This window comes from Callionymus lyra, chromosome 9 (genome assembly GCF_982586985.1).
Source record: "Callionymus lyra chromosome 9, fCalLyr1.hap1.1, whole genome shotgun sequence".
NCBI classification, from domain to species: domain Eukaryota; kingdom Metazoa; phylum Chordata; class Actinopteri; order Syngnathiformes; family Callionymidae; genus Callionymus; species Callionymus lyra.
In genome coordinates, this window is record NC_141826.1 from 26892859 (window position 1) to 26907609 (window position 14751).

The 14751-nt window shown below is 40.4% G+C and overlaps 1 protein-coding gene across 1 annotated transcript in view; it reads left to right on the forward strand.

The window, feature by feature from the left end:
- Window positions 1-3943: 3943 nt before the first annotated feature.
- atp11c (ATPase phospholipid transporting 11C (ATP11C blood group)) overlaps window positions 3944-14751 on the forward strand; it is a 73700-nt gene continuing 62892 nt past the window's right edge. Inside the window, exon 1 of the mRNA XM_087799848.1 lies at window positions 3944-4322. Within this exon, the coding sequence (XP_087655974.1) occupies window positions 4296-4322 (27 nt within the window). The 5' untranslated portion in view covers window positions 3944-4295. The remainder of the gene's footprint in view (window positions 4323-14751) is intronic.

Consider the following 14751-nt stretch of genomic DNA (forward strand, 5'->3'; position numbering starts at 1 on the left):
GACAGTGAAGGTGGAGGTTCAATCGTGAGGGTCTACAGGAGACAGTGAAGGTGAAGGTTCAATCACGAGGGTCTACAGGAGACAGTGAAGGTCTTGAGGTTCAATCATGAGGGTCTACAGGAGACAGTGAAGGTGGAGGTTCAATCATGAGGGTCTACAGGAGACAGTGAAGGTGAAGGTTCAATCATGAGGGTCTACAGGAGACAGTGAAGGTGGAGGTTCAATCATGAGGGTCTACAGGAGACAGTGAAGGTCTGGAGGTTCAATCATGAGGGTCTACAGGAGACAGTGAAGGTCTGGAGGTTCAATCATGAGGGTCTACAGGAGACAGTGAAGGTCTGGAGGTTCAATCATGAGGGTCTACAGGAGACAGTGAAGGTCTGGGGGTTCAATCATGAGGGTCTACAGGAGACAGTGAAGGTCTGGAGGTTCAATCATGAGGGTCTACAGGAGACAGTGAAGGTTCAATCACGAGGGTCTACAGGAGACAGTGAAGGTTCAATCATGAGGGTCTACAGGAGACAGTGAAGGTTCAATCATGAGGGTCTACAGGAGACAGTGAAGGTGAAGGTTCAATCATGAGGGTCTACAGGAGACAGTGAAGGTGAAGGTTCAATCATGAGGGTCTACAGGAGACAGTGAAGGTGGAGGTTCAATCATGAGGGTCTACAGGAGACAGTGAAGGTGAAGGTTCAATCATGAGGGTCTACAGGAGACAGTGAAGGTCTGGAGGTTCAATCATGAGGGTCTACAGGAGACAGTGAAGGTCTGGAGGTTCAATCATGAGGGTCTACAGGAGACAGTGAAGGTCTGGAGGTTCAATCATGAGGGTCTACAGGAGACAGTGAAGGTCTTGAGGTTCAATCATGAGGGTCTACAGGAGACAGTAAAGGTGAAGGTTCAATCATGAGGGTCTACAGGAGACAGTGAAGGTCTGGAGGTTCAATCATGAGGGTCTACAGGAGACAGTGTAGGTCTGGAGGTTCAATCATGAGGGTCTACAGGAGACAGTGAAGGTGAAGGTTCAATCATGAGGGTCTACAGGAGACAGTGAAGGTCTGGAGGTTCAATCATGAGGGTCTACAGGAGACAGTGAAGGTGAAGGTTCAATCATGAGGGTCTACAGGAGACAGTGAAGGTCTGGAGGTTCAATCATGAGGGTCTACAGGAGACAGTGAAGGTTCCTTCAGGATTAATGGTTTCAATGCTGAGATATGAAGATACTTCTCCATCAATACCTTCAGGTATGATTGACCAACATGTCTTCTGCAGCAGGAAAACAAGCATAGAGTCAATGTCATGAAGAAAGATCTTCAGCATAAAGAAGAAGAAGAAGAAGAAGAAGAAGAAGAAGAAGAAGAAGAAGAAGAAGAAGAAAAAGACGTGATGGTTTGATCTGAACATCATGGAGTGAGTCTGGATCACATGAAGAGACAGAAGAAGAAACATCTCCATCTGAAGTTAGTTCTCAAGATGTTTGGAACATCGACCAGTTCCTTCAACTGTGTGAAGCTGAAGAATTGATGTTTGAAGTCAAAGGTCACATATTGATTTGATTGACATTTATGTTCATTTTGTTCATGGATGAAAATATGAACATTTTTGAAACATTCTTAGTTTACAGAGTTTTTTTATGATTAAAACTTTAACGTCTCGAGGTTTTTCTAATGATTCGACATTTGCTGCTTCGAACATGAGCGAACGTTGTTGTTGTTTCAAGGACGAACACAAAATGTTTATTTACACAAACATGTTGTTGACGTCGTTAACCTCGTTAACCTCGTTAACCTCGTTATCATGGACTCACACCAGCGACCTCCGCGTCAATCAATTCAACCTGATCACCATCTTCCAGGTTGTCGTGGCGACGCAGCTGAAAACAAACGAGTCGACGAATGCAAATGTGAGAGAAACAGAACGACAGGTCAGAGTTTTACACCTGGTGACCTCCACGACCTCCACGACCTCCACGACCTCCACGACCTCCACGACCTGCACGACCTCCACGACCTCCACGACCTCCAGTTCCTATGATTCATCACAAATACACACATGATAGGAGTCGATGTTGTGCTTCAAACAAACAACTATGTTTATTTCTGGAATGCGATGTGTTGTTTATGTGAATAAAACACACAAAATCAAGGTCGTGACAAAACACTTGAATCACATGTTCACGACAGACACACACACAGACACACAATCTTACACACTATGCACTCAATGATTGTTTATATGTCAACAGGGTGACACACACTCACACACACACACACACACACACACACACACACACACACACACACACACACACACACACACACACACACACACACACACACACCCCCACACACAACACACACACACACACACACACACACACACACACACTCACACACACACACACACACACACACACACGCACACACACACACACACACACACACGCACACACACACACACACACACGCACACACACGCACGCACACGCACACGCACACGCACACGCACACGCACACGCACACGCACACGCACACGCACACGCACACGCACACATGCACACACACACACACGCACACACACACACAAACACACACAACCCCACACAGACACACACACACACAGACACACAGACACACAGACACACACAGACACACGCGCGCACACACACACACACACACACACACACACACACACACACACACACACACACACACACACACACACACACACACACACACACACACAGACACAAACAGACACGCACGCACACGCACACGCACACACACCCCCACAGACACACACACACACACACACACGCACGACACACACACACACACACACACACACACACACACACACACACACACACACACACACACACACACACACACACGACACAACCTACAGTGTTATATGAAAGTTCACGTCATGTGAGAAGAAATATTTCTTGTTTATAAACTGATTTTATTACATTTGTGACTTTCCCGTGTTTTTCTGGAGATGAAATCGTGTTGACCATAACCACACCCACTCTGCTGTGATTGGTCAAGGGTGGAGGCTTGTCACGGTGCGTCATCAATGTTCTTCACCTCCAAGGGACTCGTTGTATAAACAACAAAGCGTGATTACAGCTGGAGGAGGAGTGAAGCCATAATTACGTCATCATGGACTCTCGTAACCTCTCGTTCGTCCAGATTTCAGAGCAACTTTAAAAAGTAATAATTAAAACATGGTGATGATGAGAAGTTACTGCGTCTTGAAGAACATTCACTTCATGACACCAGAGTTGATACTAGTTGATGTTTAATGACACCAGAGTTGATACTAGTTGATGTTTAATGACACCAGAGTTGATACTAGTTGATGTTTAATGACACCAGAGTTGATACTAGTTGATGTTTAATGACACCAGAGTTGATACTAGTTGATGTTTAATGACACCAGAGTTGATACTAGTTGATGTTTAATGACACCAGAGTTGATACTAGTTGATGTTTAATAACACCAGAGTTGATACTAGTTGATGTTTAATGACACCAGAGTTGATACTAGTTGATGTTTAATGCCACCAGAGTTGATACTAGTTGATGTTTAATGACACCAGAGATGATACTAGTTGATGTTTAATGACACCAGAGATGATACTAGTTGATGTTTAATGACATCAGAGTTGATACTAGTTGATGTTTAATGACACCAGAGTTGATACTAGTTGATGTTTAATGACACCAGAGTTGATACTAGTTGATGTTTAATGACACCAGAGTTGATACTAGTTGATGTTTAATGACACCAGAGTTGATACTAGTTGATGTTTAACTCTGTGATGAGTAAGAGCAGTAATAAAAAAAGAAGAAGTGAGCTCTGGACTACATTACCCAGAGTGCCTTGCTGTGGAAACTCGCCGCACCTTCGCCGGGTGGAGCTTATGAACGTGGGAACCTTCTTCGCCGCCGCCGCTCGCTGGAGTGGAAAGTGTTTGACAGGAGACTTGACTCCCAGAGAAGCTCGGAGAGGAAGTTGCTGGAGGTGAGCGAGGATGAGCAGCAACAGGGCGACACACGGACTCCCGCCAGCCGCCGCCAGAGAGCTCCTCCGCCGGCAGACGCGCCTCTAAGCACCGCAACGCGGAAAAGCGTCTCGGGCTCGAGAATGCGAATGGTGGGAGGACCGCGAGAGAAGAAGACCTGGAGAGGATGTAGCGTCGTGTCTCACGGGCTGGTCAGACGAGCGAGAAGATAGCCGAGGAGCTAACGTGAAGTTCTCGAGCAGGAGAGGAACAGAAACCGCAGAAGATGCTTCGAAGGAGACTCAACCGTCTGGTAGGTTTCACGTCCTCCTTCATGGACCTTCATGTCCTTCTTCATGAACCTTCTTCATGTCCTCCTTCATGAACCTTCTTCATGAACCTTCTTCATGTCCTCCTTCATGAACCTTCATGAACCTTCATCATCTCTGCTCTCACAACTTGGAGCAGATGCCTACAGGTTTCTTCTCTGCTCCTCCTGGAGTCACCATAGAACACATGAGTCTCACCTTCATCCTCAGGATCCACGAGCTGCTCTCTCAGGTCCATCATCTAAATATATAAAGTCTATTTTAAGGAACAAAGACATACTTTACTTGAAGAGTCATTATCTCTGGCTCATGGAAACATCCACGTTTGTTCTGGAACCACTTGTTGTCTCGTGTGTAGAAGAACATGTTCCAGTCACTTGTTAGTACTATTTATTCTTACTTCAGTATTTACTTTAGTATTTATTCTTACTTAAGTATTTATTCTTACCTAGTATTTATTCTTACTTCAGTATTTATTGTTACTTCAGTATTTATTCTTATTTAGTATTAATTCTTATTTAGTATTTATTGTTACTTCAGTATTTATTGTTACTTCAGTATTTATTCTTACTTCAGTATCTATTCTTACTTCAGTATTTATTGTTACTTCAGTATTTATTGTTACTTCAGTATTTATTCTTATTTGGTATTTATTGTAACTTCAGTATTTATTCTTACTTTAGTATTTATTCTTACTTCAGTATTTATTGTTATTTAGTATTTATTCTTACTTCAGTATTTACTTTAGTATTTATTCTTACTTAAGTATTTATTCTTACCTAGTATTTATTCTTACTTCAGTATTTATTGTTACTTCAGTATTTATTGTTACTTTAGTATTTATTCTTTCTTTAGTATTTGTTCTTACTTCGGTATTTATTCTTACTTCAGTATTTATTCTTAATTTAGTATTTATTTTTTACTTTAGTATTTGTTCTTATTTCGGTATTTATTCTTACTTCAGTATTTATTGTTAATTTAGTATTTATTTTTACTTTAGTATTTATTCTTACTTCAGTATTTATTCTTACTTTAGTATTTATTCTTTCTTTAGTATTTATTCTTACTTCAGTATTTATTCTTACTTCAGTATTTATTCTTTCTTTAGTATTTATTCTTACTTCAGTATTTATTCTTAAACTCTTGAAACAACAGTGTTCGTTGTGTTGATCTTTACAAAGATGAATTCCAACAGAGATTCAATCTTATTGTCACAGATAAAAACCTTCTATGGAGACGCACACGAGCACAAAACACACATATGAATATTATTAATAATAAAAATAGTAATAATGAGTATCGCACAACTAAACACAAATATGATGAACTTAAAATTGTCACACATACATGCATAAACAGCAACAATATGACATAAGAAAGTATAGATTTGAATATATATTCAAATTGTATATTAGATTAAAACGTAATTAAATTATTTGAAGCGAGTAAAAACCTGTTATTATTTTGGTAAAAGGCGTCAAAAAGGCAGTAAGTGTGAAGCGTGTGAAGCACGAGTGTTATCTCGTGGACAGACCGTCCTGAAGTCGAGATGCTGAAGATTTAGTTCGAGCCTCGGAAACGATAACAGGATCTCATGCTCACGACACATGTTTGCTCGTCTTGATGATTTAAAACATCAGTGCTTTAAGATGATCCATCGATTCATGCACCAACAGTGTCTTGTCATTGATGATCTGAAACAGGATCTGACTTCACTCTACTGAGCGTGGAAGGTGGTCACGTGTGTTGAAGAGAAGAAGGAACCGAGAGTTTCAAGTTATTTCTGTGCAGTGAAAATTGACCAGAAACGAGCCTCACCTCGAAGTAATGTTTTGAAATGACAAGAATGTAGCTTCCCTTTTCTCTCTCTCTCCAGATGTCTCTCGAACACGTCCGCGACATATCCTGTTGTACTTCTAAGAAGTAATACCTCAACATTCATCTCTCTTGCTTCTATTACACAATGAATACCTGAAGCCACGTCTGCATTCCATCTTCTCTGCTCAGCAGATTCATAGAATTCTTACCTTTTTTAGGTCAATCCTTCACTTTTAAATAACTTGAATTTCTTTTGGTCGTTACTTGTAGGAGTTTCTGTTGTCAAGAGTGTGTTGCTAGTATTACAATACAAGGATACAATATATTGATAGTGTAGTAACAAGGATATATGTGTAGTATTGTCCAGTACTTGACTCTGGTGTTGTGATAGTGTAGTAACAAGTATATATGTGTAGTATTGTCCAGTACTTGACTCTGGTGTTGTGATAGTGTAGTAACAAGTATATATGTGTAGTATTGTCCAGTACTTGACTCTAGTGTTGTGATAGTGTAGTAACAAGTATATATGTGTAGTATTGTCCAGTACTTGACTCTGGTGTTGTGATAGTGTAGTAACAAGTATATATGTGTAGTATTGTCCAGTACTTGACTCTAGTGTTGTGATAGTGTAGTAACAAGTATATATGTGTAGTATTGTCCAGTACTTGACTCTGGTGTTGTGATAGTGTAGTAACAAGTATATATGTGTAGTATTGTCCAGTACTTGACTCTGGTGTTGTGATAGTGTAGTAACAAGGATTTATGTGTAGTATTGTCCAGTACTTGACTCTGGTGTTGTAGTATTTACAGACCACATGACTCTTGACAAAGTCGTAACCACTTTAATTTGTTTTCAAACCAAAATATGTCCAAACATCAGCTTTAAAAGCTTCTGGACTCACTGTATCCTCTTGTCCTCAGTCAACGCCAGGATGTCGCAGGATTTCATTCTGTCTTTAGCTGCGGTGGTCGTAACGACTGCTGCAGTTTAGTTGCAATGTAAAAATTTACAAATATTTGCACTTAAATCGTAAATAACAAGAAATTGTTATTTTATTTTACACACGCGTCATTAAAATGTAAACCATAAAAATATAAACCATAAAAATGCTATGATTAAAATAAAATGATTTGATTTTGTTGAATATTGATACAGTATCGTTGGGAATTAAGTTTATATTTCCTTACAGTCCTGGTATCTTGTCGAAGGCTGGACTTGTTGAAAGTAGAGAAACTACTGGCGTCTACTTGTTAACCTGTTGTCAGCAGTGTGATATTCCCTCTGCGGGCGTTGTGAGTAGGATAGATACTGACTGAAGCAATATAATAATTACGACGCCGACCCTCCTCTCGGCCTCTCGCCCAAGTCTTGCCGGGTCAGCTGTTTTCTGCTGCTCCTGGAGAGGATTGCTGCTGTAATCTGTCGCCGGTGCGAGCGGTAAATAATAATTTGTGCAGAGCAGCCGCTCGTGGCTCGAACACTGCTGTTATCTGGAGGACGGGGGGGTCCTGGCGTCTCCACGGCTACACACTTGATGGTCAAAGATGGCTGTCAGAACCAGCAGCGCCTGTTTTCTGCTCTGAGCCGCAGAGGTTGTGATGCTCTGACAGGAATACACAATGACACACTTCCTTTGATGTTCAAGTCCTCCGAGGCGGCGGCGGCGTGATCCGCGGGGGGCGGAGCCTCAATGAGATGGGGGTGGGGGGTGGGGGACCCCTGCATTTGACTGCAAGACGTCCTGCATGCGGTACCAACACCCGTCACTCAGGCAGAACACCGGCGTCGGCGCCATGGCAACCCAGAGTCTCTTCCTCCTCAGAAACTTTTGGACTCGTGATCGAAGGAGCTTCTGCTTCCAGATGATGTTCCTCACACGCTGTGAGACGAGCGTCATGTCGAGAGACATCAAGTACTGGTGTTGCAGAATTTCATTTGTTTTCAAACCAAAATATGTCCAAACATCAGCTTTAAAAGCTGCTGGACTCACTGTATCCTCTCGTCCTCAGTCAACTTTTGGACTCGTGATCGAAGGAGCTTCTGCTTCTAGATGATGGTCCTCACACGCTGTGAGACGAGCGTCATGTCGAGAGACATCAAGTACTGGTGTTGCAGAATTTCATTTGTTTTCAAACCAAAATATGTCCAAACATCAGCTTTAAAAGCTGCTGGACTCACTGTATCCTCTCGTCCTCAGTCAACTTTTGGACTCGTGAGCGAAGGAGCTTTTCCTTCCAGATGATGTTCCTCACACGCTGTGAGACGAGCGTCACGTTGAGAGACATCAAGTCATGTATTCTATAAACACACCATATGTAGAGTGTTGGCAATAAAATTGCGATACTTGGTTCTTGATAGTGCTGCATGATATTGGAAATATGTGCAATATTTGATAATGTTGTCTTGAATTGCGATGTCGATATAAATCCAATATTTTTATCTTTCACCTGAAAATGTAGCCGTGAGTACTGTAGTGAAGGTCCAGGGGTTTAGATAAAGATTAAATATTTCCCTTTCGTTTATTTCAACGCTTCAGTGTCGACATGATGGTAGAAAAATATCTCTTATAACGCTCAGTCTCGCGGGACTTGCATCGGTTTCCCGCCAAACTGAGCGACATCAGAGAGGAGCCGCCGGCGCGTCGTGATATCACCAAATCAATAATAAATCCTTGTACACGCACACATAACACTTTATAAATGACGCTAACAACTTAGCTCGTTAGCATACGCTGAAGACGGACAGGTTTGTTTGGAAGTTCACGATCTTCTAAGAAAACAACTGAGACGAGATGAAAAGTTCTTACAATATGTTGCTTTAACAAAGGAGGTTGAAAGAGACAAGTGACTGGATCACTAGTGTTTGACTAGATCAGAAGTATATTTCAATTCTTCAGGGACTTGGTGGAAACCATTCCTGTTGTTTTTCAAACACCTGTTGCTGTACTTTCTTAGGTAGTTGCTGTTCAGCCTGTGTCTGCTACAGTCGTCTGCATCTCAAATACAGTAGAAGCCCCGCTCTAGTAGAAGAACTCACATTTATCCTTCAAACTCTTCACTGGCTGCCAGTTTCTTTCAGGATCATTAAGTTTTTATTTTATTGTGTATTGTTTCGATTGATTAAGCGCTTTGTGACCCTGGTCTAGAAAAGCACTCTACAAATATAAATGACTTACTTTTTAGCTAAAGGCTGCTAGCCATGGCCATGTCAAGATTTATTGAGCAGCAAGCTAAGCGCTAAACGCTCTTGCTAACCACAGCTAATGATAAACAACTAGCGTTAATGCTGGACTAACATCATTCATTAGTTTCAGAGTCGGATCAATAATAAACTCCAGGTGTGTTGCTAGCGTTACTGCTGCCATGTTAGTACTATATCTGGGTACATCTGAGTACCAATACTTTGGGAGTATACGTTTACAAAAAGTCTGAGGCATTATTGCTGTATTTAACGTCAGCCATATGGAACTTTCCTTTTTACTCTCTGTTTGTGTTACATTTTTGATTTAATCGATTCCAAATGTCTGCTTTGAATTGTAAAATATTAATAATTCTTTTCAACTCGTATCATAGGTAACTCACCAATACAACGACTTGAAGAACAACCGTCAGTTTTGTCCTTGAATATTAGAAGATACGAAACTATAAACTATAAATACATGATTTAAGTTTCTTGTCTTGAGTGTAACAAGGTATTGTTAACCAAGTAAAGCGTTTACAAATATTGTTTGTTGACTTGAGTCATGAAAAAGTGACCAATTATTGAGATGTCAATCAAACTCTGTCAACATCTGTCAATAAAACGGTTGAAACAATAGGTAGAAAAGAAACGAGTGATGAGCTGGAGTTTCTTTTAATCTCCTCTGAATCATCTGTTATGTCACATTAGTGTTGCAGATCCATTATCCCAAAATAGAGGCTTTAATGCTGTCAGGTTTGTTCTATTTATTGCTCATCATCGCTTTTGAAATGAACTTTAGAAGAAAACGTCATGAACCAAATCATACATTTTGAGTTGGAAAAAGAAAAAGAAGTGATTTAAACGTCGCTGTTTTGTTCTCGTGGCCGTTATCGTCTCGATCTGAGATATTTCAACTCCGTCAGTTACAAGCTGTAACCTGACGAGCGATACTGCCGTTGAAGGACCAAGACCTGGTCTCTGTGAACCTGTTTGTCGGGTCAGCACAAACGCCTGTAGGCCTGGTGTGTTAACACAAACCTGCTAGTACTTGCCAACATAATTGTGTAGCGTGTTGACTTCTTGTGTCTCCCGCGAGCAGAAACACATTCTGCTGACGTGAAGGTTTTCGGTTGATTCCTCCCCTTATGTTGTGATCTGAACATTTGTTTTTGTTTCAACACAATTTAGACGCACTTTAATATGGCAATGTTTTTTTTTCACAATACACACACTTTCAATAGCACTGTATAGATTTTTTTATTAAATAAGAAAAAATGTATGGCTTCCAATTTATATTTTCTTTAATCATTTTTATGGTCTTGGCGATGACTGAGGACGAGAGGATACAGTGAGTCCAGCAGCTTTTAAAGCTGATGTTTGGACATATTTTGTTTTGAAAACAAATTAAATTCTGCAACAGCTCGACAATACTACACATGTATACTTGTTACTACACTTTCACAACACCAGAGTCAAGTACTGGACAATACTCCACATATATACTTGTTACTACACTATCACAACACCAGAGTCAAGTACTGGACAATACTACACATGTATACTTGTAACTACACTATCACAACACCAGAGTCAAGTACTGGACAATACTCCACATATATACTTGTTACTACACTATCACAACACCAGTTTCAAGTACTTGATAATACTACACATATATACTTGTTACTACACTATCACAACACCAGAGTCAAGTACTGGACAATACTACACATATATAATTGTTACTACACTATCACAACACCAGAGTCAAGTACTGGACAATACTACACATATATACTTGTTACTAGACTATCACAACACCAGAGTCAAGTACTGGACAATACTACACATATATACTTGTTACTAGACTATCACAACACCAGAGTCAAGTACTGGACAATACTACACAAATATACTTGTTACTAGACTATCACAACACCAGAGTCAAGTACTCGACAATACTAAACATATATAATTGTTACTACACTATCACAACACCAGAGTCAAGTACTCGACAATACTTCAAATATATACTTTCTCCTTCTGTATCATAGTTTATCGTATCATTGCCCCTGTGATACTTATTTTCACCACTTCTTGACAGTACACACCTCTAGTTCTGAGGAGGACGTAATGTAGTATTTACAGACCACATGACTCTTGAGGAAGCCGTAACTGCTTTCATTTGTTTTCAAACCAAAATATATCCAAACATCAGCTTTAAAAGCTGCTGGACTCACTGTATCCTCTCGTCCTCAGCCAATCGCCGGATCTCATGGGACTTCATTCTTCTTTAATAAAAACCTTTAATTTTTATTTTTGTTTATTATACACACTTAATTTAATCATAAGCCATTAAGTAACTATTATAAGACATAATGAATAATAATCAGTACATTGCTCGTGAATATTGATACCATATCGTGAAATAAAACTTTTAAGTGTGTCCATATTTTCTTCCACCACTAGTGCGTCGTGACCGGTTCGAGCAGGATTTTCCTCCGAGGGCCAAACACTCACCACTTAGAGCGGTCAATTGATTTATCAAGTCTTGATTAGTGGAGATTGGTATTGATTATTGTTGCTCAGTTTTACTGCCATTAGTCTTAGTCACGGCGAGCCAGGCTGGCAGCAGAACTGCTTACTTTGCTTCCTTCCTTCCTCCGTCTGGTCCACTGTAGGAGAGCGAAGCTGCTGCAGGACACCGAGGTTCTGGTCGTGTGGAGGAAGACGGTACCGCATGAGTGCGCTGATGGGAAACACAATTTGGTGGGAATTGCAGAAAATCCAGCTTCAGTGAAAGAGTAGAAACCCGTGTCTCTCATGATCCTGCTTCCCTGCAGACTTTCCCATCGTCCAGTTGTTGCCATTTTTTATTGACTTTGGCCACAGAAGCTGCAGGTCGGGGTAGATTCCCGGGGACAGTAGATGGCTTTTTTGAGGCAATCTTCCATTTCCCTCTTGAAAGCCTGCTTGAATTCTCAGTTTGTACAGCTAAATAATTCAGTTTGCCTCATTTATTTTGAATCCTCGTGGCCCGGCTCCTCCCTGACCCGCGCCGGCGCTGCGAGGTGAAAGTGTATTATTCCGTAGATACGCTGGTCGTCCTGGTGCATCTGCGTGTCTCGCTGTAGCCGGAAAACATTCGCAGTGAGATGTGAACGGAATGATGAAGTGAGTGAGTGTACGTTTCTGACTGCGTCTCACTCTGAGAGAGAAACCTGCTGCTCAGATGTTTGTCACCTGTGACTAGAGCTGGAGCGTTTGTGGAAGAAATCTTGTTGAAGAAGCAAAATTGTTATTCAAATTCATTATGACAAGTATGTAAGTAAGTAATTTGTATTTATAGAGCGCTTTTCCAGACCAGGGTCACAAAGCGCTTAAACAATCAAAACAATACTCACTAAAATATATACTTTAAACGTCAAGATAACACAGAGACAAACACAGGAGTTCCAGAAAATCAAGGAAAAGCTCAAATTAAAGTGTCTTGAGATGTTTCTTGAAGGAGTCAGTAGATCATCAAACACAGAGATGTTTCTTGAAGGAGTCAGTAGATCATCAAACACAGATGTTTCTTGAAGGAGTCAGTAGATCATCAAACACAGATGTTTCTTGAAGGAGTCAGTAGATCATCAAACACAGATGTTTCTTGAAGGAGTCAGTAGATCATCAAACACAGATGTTTCTTGAAGGAGTCCGTAGATCATCAAACACAGATGTTTCTTGAAGGAGTCAGTAGATCATCAAACACAGATGTTTCTTGAAGGAGTCAGTAGATCATCAAACACAGATGTTTCTTGAAGGAGTCAGTAGATCATCAAACACAGATGTTTCTTGAAGGAGTCAGTAGATCATCAAACACAGATGTTTCTTGAAGGAGTCAGTAGATCATCAAACACAGATGTTTCTTGAAGGAGTCAGTAGATCATCAAACACAGATGTTTCTTGAAGGAGTCAAAAGATCATCAAACACAGATGTTTCTTGAAGGAGTCAGTAGATCATCAAACACGGATGTTTCTTGAAGGAGTCAGTAGATCATCAAACACAGAGATGTTTCTTGAAGGAGTCAGTAGATCATCAAACACAGAGATGGTTCCAAAGCTTAGGAGCAACAGTCTGGAAGGATTTCTCTCCTCTCGTCCGGAAGTTCAGGAACCATCAGTAGATTCTGATCCACAGACCTCAGAGCCCGAGCTGGGGTGTAAGTCTGGATCAGATCACTGATGGAAGGTCTGACCATGAATAGATCTGAAACTAAGAATTTTAAAATGATCCTGAAAGAAACTGAAACCAGTGAAGAGTTTTAATGATCGGAGAAAAATGTGAGTTCTTCTACTAGAGCAGCTCAGAATGTATGTTGTAATATTATGATGGATGGATATACGTCATTATATAGTATTCAAACTTTATTTTCTACTCTCATGTTGATTATTTTCAGAGTAATCTGTTCTTTTTAGCGTTATAGACCAAAATGTTTGTTCATTTTAATTTAGCGACTGGAGCTCGGTTGTCTTCGTCTTCATCTTAGTCCAGAAATACACTTAAAAACATCCAGTTCTTCCAGCGTTGACAGCCTTCTGTAAGTTCTGCAAGCGCTTGAGATATTTAATTTTTCTGGATCAATTCTTCTAATGTCGAGGCTTCAATCCAAGAGGGACGTTACAGACGAGCAGTTTGGAGGTATCTGGATGTTTTTAAGTGCCTTTTTGGACGAAGACGAAGACAACTGAGCTCCATTCGCTACATTAAAGTGAAAAAAACACTTTTGTCTATAACTCCAAAAAAACGAATTACTCAAAATAATCAACATTAGTTGACATGAGACTAGAAAATAAGTGACATTAGAATTTTGGGTATTATTACTTACTATTACTTTAAGTAACAATAAATGATGATTCATTTATTGTTACGACTCAAATATTTAAACATGTCAGTAACAAGTCACAGAAAATCAAGTTGAAAAACAATAGAACATTTAAACATGTTTTATAATTTTAGTTTTCAAATGATCGTAGACACCAAACGGGTCTATCTTTGCTCGTAATATGGCGGAAAATCAAGAGTTTCGCCCTCTTTTTGTTCCTGCTGATGCCATTTCTAACTTGAAAAAAGAAACAAAAGAAGTTGAATCTTCTTCTCCTGTTGGCAGCAAAAGACACCGGTGTAGAGACGGAGTGATACACTAAGATGGAGTGATACACTAAGATGGAGTGATACACTAAGATGGAGTGATACACTAAGATGGAGTGATACACTAAGATGGAGTGATACACTAGGATGGAGTGATACACTAGGATGGAGTGATACACTAGGATGGAGTGATACACTAAGATGGAGTGATACACTAGGATGGAGTGATACACTAGGATGGAGTGATACACTAGGATGGAGTGATACACTAAGATGGAGT